The 22,518-nt window shown below is 42.5% G+C and overlaps 1 protein-coding gene across 1 annotated transcript in view; it reads left to right on the top strand.

The window, feature by feature from the left end:
- Positions 1-16,925, top strand: part of cenpp (centromere protein P) — a gene marked incomplete at both ends in the record, with an annotated part of 145,405 nt that extends 128,480 nt beyond the window's left edge. The window contains 3 exons of the mRNA XM_080728020.1: positions 11,843-11,922; positions 15,010-15,101; positions 16,810-16,925. Coding sequence (XP_080584146.1) covers positions 11,843-11,922; positions 15,010-15,101; positions 16,810-16,925 — 288 coding nt within the window. The remainder of the gene's footprint in view (positions 1-11,842; positions 11,923-15,009; positions 15,102-16,809) is intronic.
- Between the last annotated feature and the right edge of the window lie 5,593 nt (positions 16,926-22,518).

Genomic DNA, 22,518 nt, shown 5'->3' with positions numbered 1-22,518 from the left:
TGGGTGATATGGACATGATATCATGTTCCCGGTTGCTGCCCACACAGAGTACAAAAAAAAGCCTTCAAATTAGCCAAAGGTATGGCACCTCCATACTTTCAAAGCCAGATCGATCCCTACAACCTCAACCGTTCACTCAGATCAGCTAACACAGTTAAAGCTGACAGAACCCTCCCTAAAAACCCCAGGACAACCATACACTCGTACTAGACTCTTCGCCCTCCTGGCCCCCAAACTGTGGAATTAACTCCCCATTGCAACTAGAACTGCAGACTCACTCGACTCCCTAGCTTCCGCCACTTCCCTAGCCCATAGCACTTGCCTACCCTCAATGACCATACATGTAGGCTAATTTAGATTTTTGTTTTACATGTTTTATTTTATTTTATAAAGTATTTTACTGAATAGGTGCTTGGTCTACCTACATTTTCTCTTAGATTACTATTTCTATGCATTTGATGTGTTGATGTATAGAGGGTATGCGCATGCATAAAGTGAATGGCAAATCGAGTGGCAAAGTGAGATTAACGCTGTTTAACATTGTTTAAAGCAATCAGATAGGACTTTACTTTTTGGATGTATAGGCTTTCAAGGCCAAAAAGTAGTTTTTTGCCACTCAGTAGGTGTTCCCGCATAACTTCCTGGTACGGTGATGATGTCACGCGCATACCCTCTATTGATGTATTACCTTGCTTATTGTAAATCACTCTGGATTAAGAGCATCTGCTAAATGCAGATGCTCTGCTAAATGGTAAATTGTAATATGAAAACCGCCTTTCCGCTCATAAAACGCTGTCTGTGGATACGGCGGCTACCCCTCTCTCTCTCTCTCTCTCTCTCTCTTGCCTACTCCCTACATGCACAATGCACTGAAAGGAGTTTCTCATTGCATCATAGTTGGATACTGTATGCAATAATAAAGAATATATTGTTCAGCTAATCTCTTAGGCCATGGCTACACGGAGCTGGATATTTCATATATCCCGGTTTTTCAGATATCCACATAGAAAAATATCTAGGTCCACACGGAGCTGGATATTTCATATATCCCGGTTTTTCAGATATCCGCATAGAAAAATATCTAGGTCCACACGACAGAGATATCTAGGTCTAACAAGCACACACACAGTAAAGTCTTCAGAGATATCCGGGTTCCCTGTCTACACGGATCCAGTGAATCGGATATTTTTCAATCTCTCCACTTATTTATCCGGTTTAAAAAATATCCAGTTTCACAGCCGAAATATCCAGCTTCGTGTGGCTGCAAGCCCCAACAGCACAAAAAAATGTCTAGCTTCAGAAATATCCAGCTCCGTGTAGCCGGCACCTTAGTTACACCAACACTGAACAGTTAAACTGGTTGCAAGCAGCCTGGTTGTCACACACACATGCTCTGTTAGTCATGTGCCATGTATGCTCCCTGGACCCAGAATGCTCACAACCTGAGCTAACCTCGCCGTCACTGCACACACATGCACGCGCACACACACACACACACACACACACACACACACACACACACACACACACACACACACACATACACACACACACGCACACACACACACACACACACACACACACACATGTATGCATGCACACACTCTCTCTCTCTATCTCTCTCTCTCCCATGCTCTCTCCACCAGTATGCATACTGTAGCTGTTTTCTTTCAGCAAATCTCTTACCCAAACACTGGTTTTATGAAGACTTTTGTTCATTTAGAACAGTTTGTTCACTGAACAGATTGTTAATAGAACAAAGGTCTTTTGTATAAGAGTCATGGCAGTACCAGTAAGATGTTTACATTGTCACTGCAGCTGTGGGAGAACAGTTAATCTCACACTGTATAGGGAACTGTGAGATTGGTGGTACGAAACATACTGGCATGGGACAATTGGCTCCTAATCCCGCAGGACACCAAAATTACACATTACATGCATTACATGCAAGGGGGGAAAGGGGTTATATAATCTCACTGCCCCATTATAAGACCAAGCTTAACTCGCTGTACAATTAAAAGCGCAACTTGAACTCAATGTCCCATTTTAAGATCAACTTTACGGGCCGTGTCCACAGACAGCGCTTTATGAGCAGAGGAGTGGTTTGGATATCATATCCAGAGAGCTCGCACAGAGCATTTATTGTATTTAATGATGATAATAATCATAATAATAATAATGCATTTTATTTATAAAGCACTTTACATTCTTGCGAATCTCAGAGTGCTACTGGGTATAAAAACATGGCATGAAAATCCACTTGTATGACAGCATACAATTTACAAATCGAACAAATTCCATTAGTATACTGTCAGAGTTACAGACTTGTAAGGGGCAAATTAGAACCCTGAGAGTCCCTGGACCCCACTTTGAGGACCAGAGTTTCTAACTGTTACTGTCCTCAAATGTAAAACCAACGGTTAATATGGACTTCTCATGGTTACAATAACCATTCAAAGTCAGGCAGTAAAGGACCGTGTTATCACACACAGCCGAGGAGGATCACTGATATTAGCGTCACTCGTCTCCAAATGTCAAACTATTTTCCAAAGAAAAATCCCACTTAGTGGGAGTGAGCGGTGCCTTAGCCTATAGGATACCATAGTACACGGTATCACTTCAACACTTCAAGGCTGCTCAACAGTGCCACTTGAAGGTTGGTCACCCGGCGGTATATCAGCTTTTGAGGCCGTACTGATACGGACAGACAGATACATGGAAATATGGATAGATATACACAAGTGGTCAGTTGTTGGAGCGGCTGGCATCGCTCAAACGCTGGATGGTGAGAGCGCTGGAACGCAAAGCTCAGTGCTGCGAAGGGGAGCTCTACAGTGCGTCTCTACCAGGGACTTAGATGTTAGAGAGGCAGGGACTGACATTTCTAAAAGGGCCTTTTGGAGGTCGGCTATTTTCGGTGCCCGATACCACTGAACTAAGCATATAATCAAGTCAATAATGGAGATGTAGCATACAGCATGGATTTCTACACAGAGAGGGCAATTATTTCAACATACGATGCAGCATTCAAGTTCAGGAGAGTTTGGACAAGGCAATTCTCTTGAATGCTGTCTTCAGGTATGGCATGGATAGAGGGCATTTGCATTTCTTTCACCATGGTAAAAACTGCATTCATGGTCTGGAGAGGGCACTTTTTACAGACTACAGAATAAAAGGGCATGGGCTCAAGCCCCCTTTGATGTCTATGTGTGCACATGCCTGGTCTGGTCTCTACCACGGAATTGTATGGCAGAAGGGACGCACGCCCTTAACTCACTGTCCAAAAATGTGCAGTACATACCTGGTATGACATTGTAGCTGGAGATGTTTGGATTCTCCAGGTGTCCAACCTCTCCCAGTCTCCCTGGGCTGGTTGGATCAGGAACCAGTCTGATCTTCAGTGGTTTGGACCGGGGGTCCCTGGGTCTGCCATGACCTAACACATGCACACGCACACGCACATGTACATGCTCACACACACACACACACACACACACACACACACACACACACACACACACACACACACACACACTCACATCCATCTACGGTTAATATTTGAATCTTAATGTTATAGTTAGCCTTCCGGCAGCTATATATGTTAGAGTATTGTAGTGAGTCTTGTCTGGGTGCCTGTTGGACACAGGGGTTATTACATTAGTTCGTCAGTTAGCAGGTTGTCTCTCAATGCATCAATTACATGTAACTGAACATTTTTACATTTTACGGGGAGTTTTTTTTTCTTCTTCATATTAAAGTAGAGGATCTGAGTTACACATTGCTGAATCACTCATCACTGGTATAAATACAACCGTCGTAGAAGTACAGCTTATGGAAACATAATTTCCCTGTAAATTAAAGGCTTCAAAACAAGGACAAGGGCCATTTACATCAGCTAAAAATACATCTTTGGAATCCTAATTCATGCTTTCAATTGATAGTTTTACTTAATGCTTTACCCAACAAATGAATAACGGTGGATTTACTCCAACAACATTTAATTTGAATCTGGCAATTATGAAAGAATAGTAGTCATCTCATCTGTCAGTCTCTCCTACACATTCTCTCTCTCTCTCTCTCTCTCTCTCTCTCTCTCTCTCTCTCTCTCTCTCTCTCTCTCTCTCTCTCTCTCTCTCAGCTTCCCTGCTGTCTCTCTCAGCTGTCCTGTAAAAACATGCTGTCTAAAAAGGTGTGACGGTGAGCTCTCACCTTGTCCTGCTCTCCTCCTGTTGTTCCTGCTGTGGGCATCAGGTAACATCAGAACCAGACACACCCCAGCTAGGATCACGCTCCACCTCATACCTGCACAACACAACACAACACACCTGTACTGCAGCTCAGCTCAGCACCGCCCAGATCCACTTCTCCACAGAGATCAGACGGGTTTCATTCTAGAGTCTCATATTTAGACACGTATATCGGGCATATCGATGTGTTTTGTTTTGTGCACTGTTCCACAGAGGTCTTAAAAGCCGGGGACCCAGGCACCCAAAATGTGAGAGGATCTGTGATGTCATGCCGTACCTTTTATTTCTGTTTTATCTATTAGTTTGGTCATTAAGGTCCACAGAATGAGAGGCCTGCTCTGTCGGAAACATCGCGAAACAAAGGACATATGGACATTTGTATATTCACTGTCCCATTCACTATAGAGGAAAAGAATAATATTTAAAAAAAGAAAGAAATGTGCTTTAGGTAGCATGTTAGGGGTCAAACTAGGGGTTTTTCATGATTCTGAATCCATTGCAATCAATTGTTTTGCATGAAAAACATTCCTTTGGCAAAATTTCGGCCCCACAATACTGTGGAAAGTCATTTGTCACTTTTCACAGTTTTGTCTCTCATTCGGTGGACCTTAACGACCAAACTAATAGATAAAACAGAAATAGAAAGTAGTGCATGACATCACAGGTTCAACCCTATTCCTTGAGCTTTTGGGCCTGTGGTTTCCTGACTATAGTGGGTTTTATGAAGTACATTTGATGTCCTGTAAAAAGGACATGCCTAGGGTTAAGATTCAATATGACACAATTTCACACAGTTGAGCAACGCTGTTGCTAAAATTGGGGTACATATTCCCCTAGGGGTACGCAGAGGTACTACAAGGTCAGACGGTGAGAGAAAGTGGAAAATGGAAGGACCGAATAGAAAGCAAAACGTATTTGCTATTATGCTGGTTTATTATGAACATATTGACATATCAAACTGGACTTAGTGAAATGTTCAGGAGGCACTAATTGTAACTCTTTCTCTCAATTTACTTACAGTATTTATAATGTTATGTTTGTCTAAAGGTGGCGTATCAGTCATTCATAGTATCATTCTAGCTGTGGTTTGCTTTTGATGTTTTCTAAGTAAAATCTAGTCACATAAAGTTGGTACTATGGACAAAAAAATCATGGAAAGGGGGTACTGAAGTTTGAGAACAAGTTTAATATACCAACAATATTTTTTATGAGAAAAGAGATGTTTATGTTTTGATCGACTGTTTAGTTTCTAGCTAGCTATGGCCCCTAAAAAGGGGCCATAGTTGAGTTGAGACCCCGCTTGGGAAGCAGAATTTCCGAGGTCAGAAGCACCTGAAATGTGTCAAGGTGTCCTTGAGCAAGACACTTAACCCCTAACTGCCCTGAAGTGCCCCGGCCAAGCCGAATGCAGCGTGGATAATTAATCTCTGCAGTGGTGGGCAGGGACTTTACGCCTGGACTACCTTGATGCTTTTTGTTTTGTAAGATGGTTTGTTTGGTAGTTTTTAGCTTTTTTCATGGAGAGGGCAAATGAGTGCCTGCTACACAGGTCTTCAGCCAGAAATGAACTGGGGAAGCTGTGATGATGGCATAAGCAACACACTTCTCACTGTTTCACTATCAGACCGTGTTGTTTGTCTCTGTTGAACACAAGGATAGAGAGTGGCCTCCGTATCTTCTGTGTTAACATTGTAGAAGCCCCTGTGTAGTATCCTGTATATAACTTCTGAAATAGATCCTTTTGTTTTCATCTAAGGTTAAACTAATAATAATAATAATATAGGGATCCTGTTCACCAGGATTTGGTTCTTGAAAACTGGAATGAAATATGAAGAGATGAACTGTGGAGCATCATTATATTTTATCATTAGAGGTGTGCATAGTTGAGTAGCATACTGTAACAATTTCATATTAAAAGTGAGTGGCCGGATGGGAACCGTGAGGTTCTCATTTCGATCCCGGGCTCCCCCAGAGTTAGTGTTGAAGTGTCCTTGAGCAAGACTCTGAACCCCTAATTAAGCTCGATGTGCAGGTTGGTGCCTTGCATGGTTTCCTCTGCCATCGGTGTATGAATGTGTGTGTGAATGGGTGAATGTAAAGCGCTTTGGATAAAAAGTGCTATATTTTATCTATGTACTTGAAATGTCATGTAATTACAATGAATGTATTAATGAATAATTGATCTCCGTAACCATTAACATTGTGTTGCGTTGCTATACGATGATATAGTGTATTGAGTCTTTATGGGCAGAGAGACACACACACGCACGCACGCACACACACACACACACACACACACACACACACACACACACACACACACACACACACACACACACACACACACACACACACACACCACACAGGCCACCTCATTACAATAGTTTAGCATTTGCTTTGTGGGTCAACAAACAACCTCCTGGATTAACAAATGATATCTAGCAAACAAGACATTAGTTATATTATCCTCCAATAATATCTCCTGTTAAAGCCAAGGTTCTACAATGATATCCATTGAAAGTTAACAATCTACTGGCTCTCCTCATCCAACCTCACCCAAAATGACACAATGACATTCAATTACTGCTTAGAAACACACCATAATCCACCTACACAAGTACAGAACTGCTTTAGTGTGTAATAACTGAAAGCTAAATTGTCATTTTGTCAATCAATCTGTAATCAAATAGATTCTTTCCTGGTTTTAATGGGAATATGTCAGGTTTCTTCTCAAAGTTTTCCAGGGTTCCTTGAGGGGGTTCCAAATTGACCCCTGCAGGTCTGTAACTCTTGGCAATGTACAAATGGATTTGGTTCCATTTATGGGGGTCCTTGAAATTACAATTGTTTGAGAACAACTAATCTATGTTTATGTGCAATATATGGCTGCAGCCTGCAGCTGGGAATAATGCCAATTATTCAATCCCTACACCCCCATCCAAAATTATAGGCCTATACAATTTGTACACCAATTTAATCAGTTTACACTCCTATTGAATCTTACATTGGACGCAGAATGAGTAGTAGTATACAAAAAGAAACAGTTTCTGGACCAGCCAGTTACCACAGCGCTCCCGGTGTCCTACAGGTGAACAACGTGCAGTCAAAAACGGTCGGATGTGTCCAATAATAGCGTTCCAGGTGAGCTGAGGTCATGCAACCCAAATATCCCAGGTTCAAATCCTGTTGTAACCGCGCTTGTGTCCTTGAGCAAGCAAAACACTGCAAAGTAACCAGCCTGGATCACACACACACACACACACACACACACACACACACAGAGGACAGTTTACCTGCACAGGTGAGCTCCTAAAGACAGAAAGGATGGTCGGCCTGCTGTTGCCCTCATATATATATAGACACATGGACTGTGTGTGTGTGTGTGTGTGTGTGTGTGTGTGTGTGTGTGTGTGTGTGTGTGTGTGTGTGTGTGTGTGTGTGTGTGTGTGTGTGTGTGTGTGTGTGTGTGTGTGTGTCACACCTAATGGCAGTGTAGTGGTCTGTCATTACATAGCTGCAGCACTTCAGGACATCAGAGTAAATAATAATACAGTGGTGCATTGTGGGAGGAGGATCAACGGTTAACCTCTCGCTGTGTGTGAGTGCAGTGTAACAGTATAAAATACTAATTTATGAGAAGCAAAGCCAGGCCATGTGTCCAGAATAGAGTGTGCACACACACACATGCACAGGTTTGCAGGAGCATGTTTTCTAAGAGTGTAGGTGAGGGGTGAGTTGACAGGAAATACCACAGAAGAGGGAGAGAGATATACAGAGGGAGAGAGGGGGAGAGAGGGGGGGAGAGAGAGAGGGAGGGAGAGAGAAAGAGGGGAGGGGGGAAGGAGAGCAAGCAGAACGAGAGGGAGGGACTGAAAATGCTCCAGTGAAAAGGAAGAAAATAAAACCACAGAGGAAAATATTCTGGATGAACGGGCTCAGATGGAGAGTCTCAACACTCACACACACATGCTGTACGTGCATGCACAGTCGTGCACGCACGCGCGCGCACACACACACACACACACACACACACACACTCTGATCTGGGGAGGAGTGGATTTTGTGATTCACCTGACATCATCAGACCAAGTGATACAACATACTGGATGTTACCTCCCCATTCCTCCCCTGCCCTTTTCCTCTCCTCTCATCTTCCTCTCCTGTCCTGTCCTGTCCTCTCCTCTCCTCTTTTCTTCTCTCAGAAACAGAACAGAGCGTTGTATGGTTGGTCTTGGGTAGAGGATCAAGCATCTGCAGTATGTTGGGTAGAACATCTCCTTAGACAACGAGCTTTATAACACTGTTGTAACCACTTACACACCGTCAGACCTATAAACTGACAGACTGGCGTGAGCGCACACACACACACACACACACGCACACACGCGCATGCACGCACACACACACACACACACACACACACACACACACACACACACACACACACACACAGAATAGTTACTTTACCAGCAACTATTCGTCAGGCTGCAGGAACTCTCCTCCTGTTATCTCTGAAGAGACTGATAGTTTGTGTGTGTGTGTGTGTGTGTGTGTGTGTGTGTGTGTGTGTGTGTGTGTGTGTGTGTGTGTGCGTGTGCGTGTGCGTGTGTGTGTGTGCGCGTGTGTGTGCGTGTGTGTGTGTGTGTGTGTGTGTGCACGCGCGTGCATGACTGTGTGCATGTCCAGCAGGCTGATGGAAACAGGATTTGATAGTGGTTAAGAGAGAGAGAATGAAAGAGAAGAGAGGAGGAATAAAGAGAGAGAGAGAGAGAGAGAAAGAGAATACTCAAGGCAGGGAACGAGTTGAAGGTCTGGAAACAATGTCTCTAAGATTGTCTTTTAGAGGAGAAGAAAGAGAGAAGGGTTACATCTTCTACTCATTATGAGCATGTAAACACCATCTCTCTGTGAGTGGGGTCTTGTCACTTAGTGTTGAAGAACAGAGAGAGAGAACAAAAGAAGGAGAGAGAGAAGAGAAGTTGTATTTATTTGTTACTTGGTGTCTTCAGTCTTCTATTTAAACCACTTAGAAGGTCTTTTGGAGGGGGTTTCAAGCTTGCTTTGAACGAAGGGCGTTCCCCGCCCCAGGTATTTTAACTGGGGACCCCCCACACTGACGAGCACTAAGAGTTGAGGTATTACATTTTGTATAACCTGGTTCTGTTGTGAAAATAGCAGATCTGCATAGCAGATCATAGCGTCTCGCAACGTCCGCTGTGAGCATGCAGATCTGCTATTTTCACAATTTCTGCCTCTAATATTTTACAATTTTTCCAATGTTTTATTTGCCATTTATTTTAGAGGAATTAAAAAGTCCTTAAATTGACAATTTGGGAAATGTGCATAAGGTATGCCCTCTATACACTTAAACGTTATGTTGGTTTGTTTACTGTTGAGTGAGAAAAACAACAATGCAAAGTTAATCATCTGAGGACTTCCCAAAATAATTTGGGGACCCCCCTCGGTCCCGACCCACAGCCTGAGAACCCCTGCTCTAATGTGAGCTGTTCGAAGATCCAACCTTAACCCTCCCGATTTGCTCATAGGACGGTCGGGGGCCGGTCCGAGGTTTTTCAGGTTTGATTTTCATCTGGAACAGCGCCTCGCAACGTGAATGAGAGGACTGTTGGCACGGTGACCGGTCCAAACAACCTGTGGTGCAAGATTCGAGATTCAACATCATTATATTCGGTCCCGAGGGAAATTTGTCTTGGACATGCAGGCTGCTACATAACATACAACAAGACAAACAGTAAGAATAATTCAAAAGAATAGTGCAAAACACACATTGCTGACATACAGTTCAAGTGCACACATTACATTACATTACACTACGGTACATTATAGAGTCACCACACCCCACTACAGGCCTGAGTTTACCAGAGTTAACAAATATGGGAATAAATGAGTATTTGTATCTATCTTTTCTTGTTTTTCAATGGGACTTTGTAACGTCTGCCAGAGGGTAGCAGTTTGTATTCTGAATACAGGACATGGGAGGGGTCGGCAATTATATTCTTAGCTTTCCTAATTCAGTGGCGTCAGTTCAGCAAAAGCTAGGGTATGGCAAAGATGGGAGTCCTCATGGACAATAGGCATTACATTTTGGATAACACGGTCCTATTGTGAAAATAGCAGATCTACATGCTCACAACGCCTCGCGCTGCGAGGTGTTGTGAGCAAGATCGGCTATTTTCACAATGTCTGAAAAAAAATGAAAAAAAAAAAAACTTGTCAGTTTTTTACGCAGGTTTCTAAGGTTTTTTGGGCTGGATATGGCAGCCTGGAATGGTTTTTCAAGTGCAGCTAAACTTAGCATGTTAGTAAACATGCCACAATTAACAATAATGTATTGCACCTGTGCATCTGACCTGCGGAACCTGGGAATATACCATTTTGTCAAGATGGGGAGAAGTGTGGAGAATAGTTAAAGTGACCATTTTGTTACATTTTGCATTTGTAGTTATTTTACTGTAATTTAACAACATAATAACCAGATAGACAAAGAGACATTCATGGATTTATATTTAAAAGGAACTTTTATTTTCCCCCCCGGACCCAGGGTATGGCAGCTGCATACCCCTGCCATACCCAATTGACGCCCCTGTCCTAATTACAGTTTCCTCAAAGATTGTTTGAAGGGTGGGGTGCTCCCTCACACCCATCACTTTCAATGCAATGTGTCTATTGATTCGTGCTTTGGACCTCACCGTCAAATTACCAAACCAAACACAAATTGCATAACGGAAAATACTCGGAATCACAGCATGATAGAAAAGCAACATCACATGCATTGGACAGCTGAGCCTGTGGCAAGACCACCGTTTATAATGTCTCCTCAGACATGTTACAACCGTGTCGTCACCACTGCAAGTTTTCATTTTCATTTCAACCTTTATTTAATTCTCTGAGAACACAGAGGGCTGCTGAGATTACAACAACGGAAAACGGAAAAACCAGCTCGCTTATATCTGCCACTCTGCTGCTGCATTGCGATAATGTGAGGAGAAATTGTGTGAGGCGCTGCGTTCGTGCATTACATTTCACCCATTCACACACATTCATTCACTGGAGGTAGAGGAAACCATGCAAGGCACCAACCTGCTCATCAGGAGCAGTTAGGCTGTGTCTGCACCAAAGTATTTTCTTTTTTCTTCTGCCCAAGCTGAAAATGCAAGGCGCTCTCCAAAAATCCCAGAGTAGAAAATATTTGAACTGTGGGCCCCCACGCCGCCCAGCGTGACAACAAACGTGAACACGCAGTGCAGAATAGATGCTCAGCACTGCGTCACAATGCTGCTGTTTCTAGCCTAGCCTAAAAATGCAGAGCTCCCATTGAAAACAATGCAAAGCATGTACGCTGGCACTGGAAAAAGATGGGACACAGACTTAATAGGGGTTCATTGTCTTGCTCAAGGACACAAGAGGGAACCTTCTAACGTGTGTATGTGTTTGCGTGAGAGTGATTGTGATGCACTGATATTCCGCATATACTGGATGTGACTGGACAGACAGACAGACAGATGTTTCTACAGTATGTTCAATAACATAACATACCCCCCCCCCCCCCCCCCCCCCCATCTCTCTCTCTCCAGGAGAAGTATCCGTCTGTTGTATCGTTTCCTGGAGGCTGTAGGTCAGAGGTCATGACTATAAACCACCCTCAACTTCCTGGGTAAGTAATGTCACTTCCTCTTCTCTCCTATATTACATTTGTCGGAAAAGACATGCTGTGATTAGCCAGTAGTCACTTTGAAGCACTTTGAGTGAACTCATATGAAAACTAGAGCCGTCAGTCGATTAAAATATTTAATCAGATTAATCGCATGATTGTTCGTAGTTAATTGCGCGATTAATCGCAAATTAATCGCATATTTTGTATCTGTTCTAAATCTACCTTAAACAGATATTAATACTCATATCAACATGGGAGTAGACAAATACTTGCTTTATGCAAATGCAGCATATTTACTATTATTTGAAATAATAACAAATACTGTCTAACCTGACTGCCGCCAGATAGGTGGCAGCAGTGCGTACCGGTACGCACTGCTGCCACCTATCTGGCGGCAGTCAGGTTAAATACTGTCCATAATAGGCCTAACAAACATTATAACTTGAGAAAATATCTGCTTCCATTAGGACAGATTAATAGTGAAAGGACCACCGCTCATCGAGGTGCTGCATGCCTGAAGAAGGTCTATGACCAAAAGCTTGCACTTTATTTAACTGAAAATAAAGAACATGATTTTGCACACTTTTGAGTGTGTGGGCATTCAATCACTAAACCCCAGCATCCCTAATCTAAGGGGATATTCACCAAAAGTAGCAGATTTACAAGCTCACTACAAGATGCTACAAGAGCTTGTAGATCGGCTAGTTTTGGTGAAGAGAGTTGGCGTATGGAAAAATAACTCAAGTACAGTGCAACTCAGGGGTGTTTTACAAAGCAAACATGAGGCATTAGAGCAGGGATGTCAAACATACGGCCCGCGGGCCGGAGATGATCCAGGCCCCCCCCCCCCCCCCCCAAAAAAAAGTAAGTCTCTAGCCCATTCCTGTCAAGAGTTATGATTGTTTTAAGAATTAACCTAACGCCTGCTCACTGCAGGCTAGGTTTCTCCCACCAGCTGGCAGTGATTGAGTTGATTGATTGGAATGTTAAGTGACCAGCTCTCTCTCTCTCTGAAGATGACAGCATTGCTAGGAATGGGGTGGGGTGTCTGGCTATAAATAATACCTGAACATACCTACAATATTCGAACTGTACTCAAAGATTACACATATTAGACATGGAAATTAATGTTGTTAATAAAATAACTTATTTAAAAAATATAATAATAATAAAATGTAAACAAAATATTATTCAGATATTTTCTGAATATGCCATTATTGTTCATTAATTGTATTCTTTTTATTATAAAATACAATAAAAATAATTATTGTCCTGCATCAATAATATATTTTTTAGCCATTTACAAATTATAGCAGAGACTATCAGGAATTGAATTATTCTATTATCAAATGGTTTATTCTTATTGGCACTTCTTAAAGGAGTAGTTCACCCCCAAAATGCCACGGAGCCAATGTAGACTCATTCTTAAAACAGAAATTTGATTACAATAAATGCATGCCTATTGATTCCGGATGGGGACCCAAATGCATTTGGGTCCACATACGGAATCAATGGGGGGAAGTGTACTATTATCACATTTTTGTCTTAGTAATGCAACGAATAAAATAAAAATATATTATTGAACTCAAGTCTCCATGGCGTGAGTAATCAAAGAAAAAAAAGTCATTTTGGGGATGAACTACTCAATAGCATCTACATGATGAACTACAAATAGCATCTCTCGGACCTAACTGCAACTGTAATACCAATAATGAAAGTAGCTATTTTACTTAATAATGAACACAATTTGTAAAATGATATACTGCTATAGCAGTGGCTGAGACGACAGGAAGAAAAACAGAGCGAACATGTGCGCAAGTGTGCATGCCATCCTATCCGCGACTGGTTGCGGCCCTCATCAAGTCGCCTTTCATCCAATGCGGCCCTCACCCCAAAATGAGTTCGACACCCCTGCATTAGAGGGTCTAAAGTGGTTTAACTGAAGTAATATTGATACATTCTAAATATTATCAAAGTATTGAGGCACCCTGGACTGGTGTTATTGGGCCCTCTAGTTCACTATGAGAAAGTGAGAAACCCGGCTGTTATTATGATGTAGAGACACTGTGATAACTTGGAGATGTGTGGCACACAAGCCAGTCAGCCAGACCTGCCGGATTTCAGCCGGATTTGGGCCAAACCTGTTTGCTATGTGGGTTCTCCGGCCGTTGTTGCATGCATTTGGTGGTCACTGTTAGTGTGTTGATGCGGGGGGTCTGGGGAGCACTGTATAAAGGACGTAGGCTACTAAGTACTAGTGTACAAGTTGGAGCGCTCCTGTTCTTGGGAGCGTGTGCTGTCTACAGATGTGCCGTTTCAACGCACATCGGTAGGCTTTTTGCTGCGCCCGACGCTGTCAGCTGTAATATTGTAGTTGTGATTGTGGTTGTCTGCTGCAAAAATCTCTGCCGTTTTGTCTGTCTCATACATTGAGTTATGGGGTCTCATACTAGACTACGACTAGCCCTGCTGTTTGCCGCATCTCACAGACAGTACTGTGACCGTAAGTAACCCTTACTCTTGAGCGCACCGAGGCTCCAACATCACTGCGTTAATCACACGTAAAAAAAAATATCGGCATTAAAAGGATTTTGAGTTAACTTGTTAATAGCGCGCTAAATTCGACACCTATAATTTTCATTGGCTGAGCGGTACATGCTGGGGAAATTTGATATCGTCAACATCGTTGACTTTTGCGATATGCACATCGCGCGAGTTCATATCGAGATAACGATACGATAAAGATATATCGTGCAGCCCTAACGGTAACTCACTGGCTTTACCTCGCTCGGTGGTGCGTCTCGTGGCTTGAGACTGCATGCGCGCCTCCGATGCAGTTGTTGGAAAAGTAATGGCAGCTTCCTTGTTTTCTCAGTCTTGCATTCAGCCAATGAGAGAGCAGGAAAGGCGGCGCTTTCCTGAATGCCGCTAACGTCCACTATTACGCCTCTCCTCTAGCCGTGTGCTGTTCATTCATTGGCCAGTGTTGTTTTTCCTCTAGCTGTGTGCTGTACATTTATTGGCCGGTGTTGTGTCTCCTCTAGCTGTGTGCTGTACATTCATTGGCCGGTGTTGTGTCTCCTCTAGCTGTGTGCTGTTCATTCATTGGTCAGTGGGCGTGTCCAGAGAGGGTCAGGTGACTCCTAAGATTGAGCTGCTGACCAAGGTCCCAGAGAAAGGTAAGATGTTTGGTTCCTTCATGGGACTCCCTCTTTCATTGGTGTGTCGCCCAGGTCGCACTGCAACGCGTTTTGAGCTTCGTCTGCTTTGAGATTGTCTGTGCTTTGAGATTGTCTGTTTTTGCTATTTTTGGCTGTACAGGTACATGCATTGTGGCCCTCTGGCGTGAGTGTGAAAATATAGTGGCCCTCTCCTAGAGTTCTCAAATTTTGCCCGAACCCGACCATACCCGAACCCGACCGACATTTAGGGTAGGGTAGAGCCTAAAATGTAAGCTAATTAGTTGGGCCGGGTAGGGCCTCGGGCTCAATGAAAAAATGAAATATTTGTTTTCATTATTTTATTACTATTAGTATATGATAGCACCGACCCGGCGTTTTCGGGCCAGGTAGGGCCTAAAATGTATGCTAACTAGTAGGGCCGGGTAGGGCCTCGGGCCTGCCCAGTTAGGGCTGGGCCTTAATTTTCAGGCCTGTTGAGAACTCTACCCTCTCCATCATCAAAGTTGCCCACCCCTGCCCTAAAGCTTCATGAACGCCCATGCCTAACCCCAACCCCAACCTCACAGAAAGTATGCCTAAACCTAACCTCAAAACCCTGTCCACCTGGGCCAAACACCTGGGAAAAGAGACTCTCCTAGTCCTTGATACTGGTGTGCTGATGGATTAACATTAAAATACTGTGAACGAATTACAGTAATCACACATTATGTGATATCACATTAAGTCAAATTACATCAAATACAGCAGTGATTCTGACCTCTGCATCACATTGGCTTGGTTTCCTTCTTGTGGGTTATCTTTCAAACAAATCAACCAATATTGAACCAATCAGAGCAATATACCAGTGGTTATATCTGTAAAAGAATCTGCATAAAATGCAGATTTCGTCCTGCCAGAAAGCGATCGCAGCTCGTACCTGGTCACTGAAAGCCTCAAAATGACATAATTAATGACGCCTATAAAACACTAAAACATGCTCTGAAAATTCTGAGATGTTCAAGTGCGGGTCCTGATCCAGAAACGATTGAGAATCACAGGAATACAGTATGTCACAGACATAGTACATCTAATCACAGGTCTCACATGATGTCCAATGACAATGACACATTGTCACTTTGAAGTCATATTTGTCAAACGATAATATCATCACATATATCACATGACAAGGGGGCAGCAGTGGTTCAGGCGGAGGTAGAGTGGACCCTTGGGAACCGTGAGGTTCCCCCAGAGTAATGTCGAAGTGTCCTTGAGCAAGACTCTGAACCCCTAATTGCTCCCGATGAGCAGGTTGGTGCCTTGCATGGTTTCCTCTGCCATCGGTGTGTGAATGGGTGAATGTAATGCACAACCAAAAAAGCGCTTTGGATGAAGGCGCAATATAAGGCACCATTTACCATTTTACAAAGAATGATGTCACATGCTGTATATCACATGATATATCATGGCACGAAGTCATGTGATATGACAAAATAAAATGTAGTTTAGTGAAGCATATTTGACTTAACTGACTAATGACATAAATAAGCTAACTGTCGGTGTGTGTGTGTGTGTGTGTGTGTGTGTGTGTGTGTGTGTGTGTGTGTGTGTGTGTGTGTGTGTGTGTGTGTGTGTGTGTGTGTGTGTGTGTGTGTGTGTGTGTGTGTGTGTGTGTGTGTGTGTGTGTGTGTGTGCGTGCGTGTGCGTGTGTGCGCGTGTGTGTCCTCAGCGGTCCAGATGTCTTCCAGTTTAGTGGAAGAAGCTCCACAGTCCTTCAGGTCTCTCCTGAGACTCCTCGGACCCAAAGACGCCATCGAAGCTCTGATCAAGTCTGTCAGTGCTTAGACACACACACACACACACACACACACACACACTTCTGTAATACCACTTAAAACTAGTAATAAAATGCAACGTTCAACCTAATCTGGGTTCCCAGAAGCTTTTCTCCTTTTTCTCCACTAAGGGGGGGGGGGGGTTATGCATTCAACCTGATGCACAATGCACACCCACAACACACATACAGTAACACAATGGACACACACACACACACACACACACACACACACACACACACACACACACACACACACACACAGCTTCTCTATTCACACGTAAATAAACACTCACACACAGGTCTAATCTATTCAAACTGCCAGTTAATGTAATCTTTTTATCTCACTGAAAGAAGCTGCAATTCTCTCTCTCTCTCTCTCTCACACACACACACACACACACACACTCAGCAAACTGACCATTGGAATAAGTATCAGTAGGCAGAATACATGTGTCCACACAGGACAATACAACACAATAATTATACAACGCTGATTATAATACACTTATACACACACACACGCTTAACCATGTTGAACCCTAGCATTCCTGTTCACTTAAATAAAATGTATAAGAAAAATAAAAACACGTATTTTCTTCATTTCATTGCGTGTCTCCATATCATGGTTAGTATCTTGACTAAGCATGATACTGGTCATAATGGGTCTCATGTGACCACCAGCCTGACACATCCATATACAATTGTATGTATAAAAGTAACAGGCGTTTGTCTCCCTGGGAAGTAGGCTAATAATTACATAATAACCACACATGAACAGTTTAATGTAAAATCAGATATTTGGTGTTTTATAAGAGACAGATAATAGAAATAAAGCTTACATTTCATTTTTGGTGTAGTAAAAAAGGACCTGAATATTGGATAGGGGACACTGGCCCCCCAACAAGGTTCAGAAACACTGCTGTATAGGCTAGTGTTTAATAAAGCTTTAACCTTAACAAATAACGTTTTGTTTTGTAAAACTGACATTTTTCATAATATGATAGAAATAAAAATGTTCAAGAATGTGTCAAATAAAACAGGCGGAAGCGTTGTGTTTTATAAATCATTTTTATTGAATATAAACAGCTCTGTTGTAACGACTCTGTCCTCTTCCTGCGGTGGCCAGAGCGCCCAGCGGGGGGCGCTCCGACTCTGCTACCAACAACTTAAAGATTTAGAAAAATAAATCATTTAAATACAAAATGCCAGACAGCAACGTCCCATTTGTATTCTGAAATAAAGTACTTTTCTCATCAATATTACAATCTTTTATTTCTCTCAGCTATATACAGACGTACACCAGCAGTTAATATAAGCTTCGTATTAATGCCAGTGCTTGTGATTCTCTCCTGTTTAAGCCTCATTTATACTGTAGTTGCGCATCGGTGTTGCGCATCGAAAGTAGGCTCACGACACGTCGCCATGCAACTCGTAAGTTTGCACGTCGGCTACTTGTATAAATTAAGGATTCAATCCTTCCTACGTACTAAAGGTAGGATTCTAGAGGAGAGAAGACAGATTTAGACAACGATGACCTGGTCATTTCAGGAGTTAAAAGTACTTAAATGTAGCACACTAAAGATAAGTACTTTACTTAAAAAACAACCAATGTTCCCATTAGGGATTAAATAAAAGTTTTGTCTCATCTGAATTCATAACAGCAGAATTAATTTCAAGGTTCTTTTTGGCTCTTCATAGCCCTATGACTGCATGCACACACACACACACACACACGCACCAGATATGGTGTTTAACTCTTTGTATCCCAGAGGTGAGGCAGAGAATCGAGTTTAGTTTGCTTAAATCCGTCTTGGCCTAGGAGAAGAGTGAAGTGGTCCAGTCCCTCTGTGTGCCCGTCACCCCATCCTCAAAGCAACGTTTTCAGCTCCAATCGTGATCTGGTCAGGCATTATTTGGTTGTAATGTTTTGCTTTGGTTTAAAAGGTGCACAGTCTGACGTTTAAGTTTAGTAAACAAGCCGGTGGGAAGCAGCAACATTGAACCCGATCATCACACAGAGAACATTCAGACTGCTGCTGGTTTGCGTTCTGATCAGGGACTCATTTAGACCCAGTCTACCTGGTCATCAAGACTCATAATGCACGTATAGCTTTAGCAATGCATTGTACGTTGTGACTGGCAAGACCCAACGCATTCTCACATCCAGGTCCTACAACGGAACATCCGACCAAGCGTCACGACGTTTGACACGACAGGCTTTGCTGTCACCCCAAGACATGATTTTGAATTATATTGGTATTGAACAGCGTTGAGGCAACTGTCTTGTTTAAAATGTTTTTGCTTTGTCAACCTATGAGTAGTTGGGTCCATAATCACGATCTGGGAGTGAGAATGTGTAGATGCAACAGAGGGACGTGTCTCAAATGTTACCAGTTAAAAGTGTCAAACTGGAAGTCAAGCAGAGGACGGACACACAACAGCCCTGTGCCACAATCTGATAGCAATAAGCTGCTGATATTCAACTGGTATCACAGGTCTTACGGAGTAGTTAGGCCTGAGGTCCTGGTAGGATATAAAACCAGCAGTACTAGAGGTCCTGGTAGGATAGAAAACCAACAGTGAGTGCCATTAGGATAGAAAACCAGCAGTACAGCAGACTACCAGGCACAGTGTCAGGGATGGTTTTCATTGTAGTGTTCTAACCAGGGACCCTTTCAGTCCTTGGATACCAGGTGAACAACATTAGCTCACAACTTGCTCAGTGGTTCTCAAAGCAAAATAGCATCATCATCAATTTTAAAACTTTACACCCTGGTTGGTGTCCATTCCTCATTATAAACCAGTGATTCTCAACCTATGGGCCACGACTTGTGAGGGTTTTGCAAGTGGGCTCTAAATAATTTAAGAGTTCAATGATAAAACGTAATATTAATGATTAAAATAATTAAAATTACGTAAAATATTGTAAAATACATGGTATTTTTATCTTTAAAACCTTGAAAAGGAAGTGAAATTACACTATTAGTTCCATTGATCCAAGTCAGAACACAATCAATTGATTGATCATTAACATAAACATGCTCTGAAAACATTTGCACACAGCCCACCCATCTGACCACTTAACCTTTCGAAACGAAAAAGGTTGAGAATCAATGTTCTAAACATGGAGAGAATGTTGTTCATTCCAGTCATTAGGGCCAGTTCACCTCTGGGGCAACCAGATCTTATTTTATTGTTGTTTGAGACACGATCAACACAATCCTGTGTTATTTTTTGTGTTCAATCTGAGTTTTGAGATATTTTAGTATTTCAGCATGAACGATGATGCATTTTGCATCATATGATGCAGCAAGATGGCTCATATGATGCAAAATGCATCATCATTCATGCTGAAATACCAAAATATCTCAAAACACAGATTGAACACAAAAAATAACTCAGGATTGTGTTGATCGTGTCCCAAACAATAAAATAAGATATGGTTGTCCCAGAGGTGAACTGGCCCTTTAAGGACACTGATGCCTGATTGATACTGTCATATGCAGAAAATAGATGTACAAGATCACAGCATGTCATGACGCGACACACTGTGAGCTTGCATATCTTCTATTCTGTTGTGCGATGGAGTATAAATTAAGCACGGGAGAAAACCAGACAAGATGGAGGCATTACTGACCGTTACATATCCAGTTATAGTTTACACAGAAATTAAAAAGGTGGACTGTGGGACACAAATAGTTTAAACATCAATACATGCACGCACACAAGCACACAGCCATGACAGAACATGTAGGCACCAACACACACACACACCCTTGTGCAGGAGAGAAATGTGCTCAAACGCACAACCAACACACAACAAGCACTTATGGCACAAAACACAGCAGAGTAGCAGCTTCTGTCTGTCTGCTTGCTTACCTTACCGTCAACCTCTTCCCACAATATTAATAACATCATTATTAGAATACCTCTATATGCAGTGCCCCCTCACACTCAAGGTGTTAAACACTGCCCCCTAAAGGCAACTAGAAGGAAGCAAAGGAACTACATGAGAAAAGCAACAGAAAGGTTGACTCCAAAAGTATGTCTCTTGTATTGCCCCAAAAGTATTGTTAGTACATGACTAACAGCATAGTATTTATGTTCATCATAAATACTATGCTGTTAAATACTATAGTATTTGTTTATTGACCTATTATTACGTTTAAAAACACAAAGGGAGTGGTTTGTGCTCTTTGAGCGGCAGAGAGGACGCCCGCTCATCTATTTGTTTTAGTGCACCATTATGGATACCCACCATCGTTTTAGCGTACAAATTCAAAGATCATGTTTTGGAATATGTTCGAGGAGCTCATTTTCACCCATAATGCTCTTTAATATAGAATGTCTGGTGGAAAATTCATGTCCAAAACAGTTCCTTTTTTAAATGTTAAATAAAAGTGTATACATTTCTTCTACTTTTGCACGACCCCATTGTATGTAGGGCCATTAGTTTGCAAAAAATATATATAAAATATGGAGATACAAGGTTTCTGCCCAAAATCTAATACATTTAACTTTACCGTTTGAATTAAACTTAGTCGTGCTTCTGTTAACTTGCCCTGTTTGTCATGTAAGCTCAATCCTTTAAGCCCTACTGTATGTAGATCTACAAGCTCATGACACGCTGCACGCTGAGAGCTTGTAGATCAGCTGTTATGACATCTTTTTGGTGTAAGTAGAAGCTGCAAATACTGCTTGTAGATGCAGCGTCCTGGATCTACAAGGTCAGCGGGTCCTTGAGCAAGACTCCGACAAGACAGTCAAGAGTCTGACATAATAAAAGCTACCATCCTGGCTTGAATGAGTATGTCATGTATGTATGTTAAGACTATACATCAGGGTTCCCCAATTAGTTTATCCCATGGGCTGAATTATGTCTAGGGTACCAAGCCGAGGGCCACAACATTGCAGGGGGCAACGGTGGCGTTACTCCAGTGACAGTTCAGATATCGTTGTTGTCTGGTGAAAATCTTGTATGTCCAAAAACCTTTGTTTTGCATTTATCATTTTAAAGATGATTTAAACTAGTGAAAACAGCCGATCTACAAGCACACAACGCCTCGAACCGCGAGGCGGTGTGTGCTTGTAGATCTGCTGTTTTCACTACTTTTGTGCAACGGCCTTGCATGATTTGCGAAAAGAACGTACAAATTTGGAGATACGAGATTTCCACCCGACAACGACGAAATACTAGTGTTGTTGCTACTCTTATACCACCATTATTACTGGGGTTGGTGGGGGCCAGACAGTAGCCCCCCGCGGGCCGCAAATGGCCCACGGGCCACCTATTGGGGGAACCCTGCTATACATTGAACTAACTGACGTGCTGACGTGGAGGTGGTCTCTCTACTCTTCCATTCAGACCATGGTGTTGATAAGCCATCTACTGCTTGACAATGTCAATAAAAGTGGTTTGAAGCAGACGGGAAGGTGCACCAGATTGGACACTAGACGCCTCGCCATCTTTATTGTGGTACAAAAAGAAAAACAGTTTGGCGGCTTTAGTTCCCACTAGTCATGTTGGATTCAAGCGTTATGCTCCATGACTGGTGCGTCTCCATGGTGATGATATGTAAACAAAACGCTGCTAGCAACAGC

This window comes from Nannobrachium achirus, assembly GCF_963921795.1.
Source record: "Nannobrachium achirus genome assembly, chromosome: 6".
NCBI lineage: Eukaryota > Metazoa > Chordata > Actinopteri > Myctophiformes > Myctophidae > Nannobrachium > Nannobrachium achirus.
The sequence above is the reverse complement of the archived record's forward strand: the minus strand, read 5'-3'. Positions and strand labels throughout refer to the sequence as shown.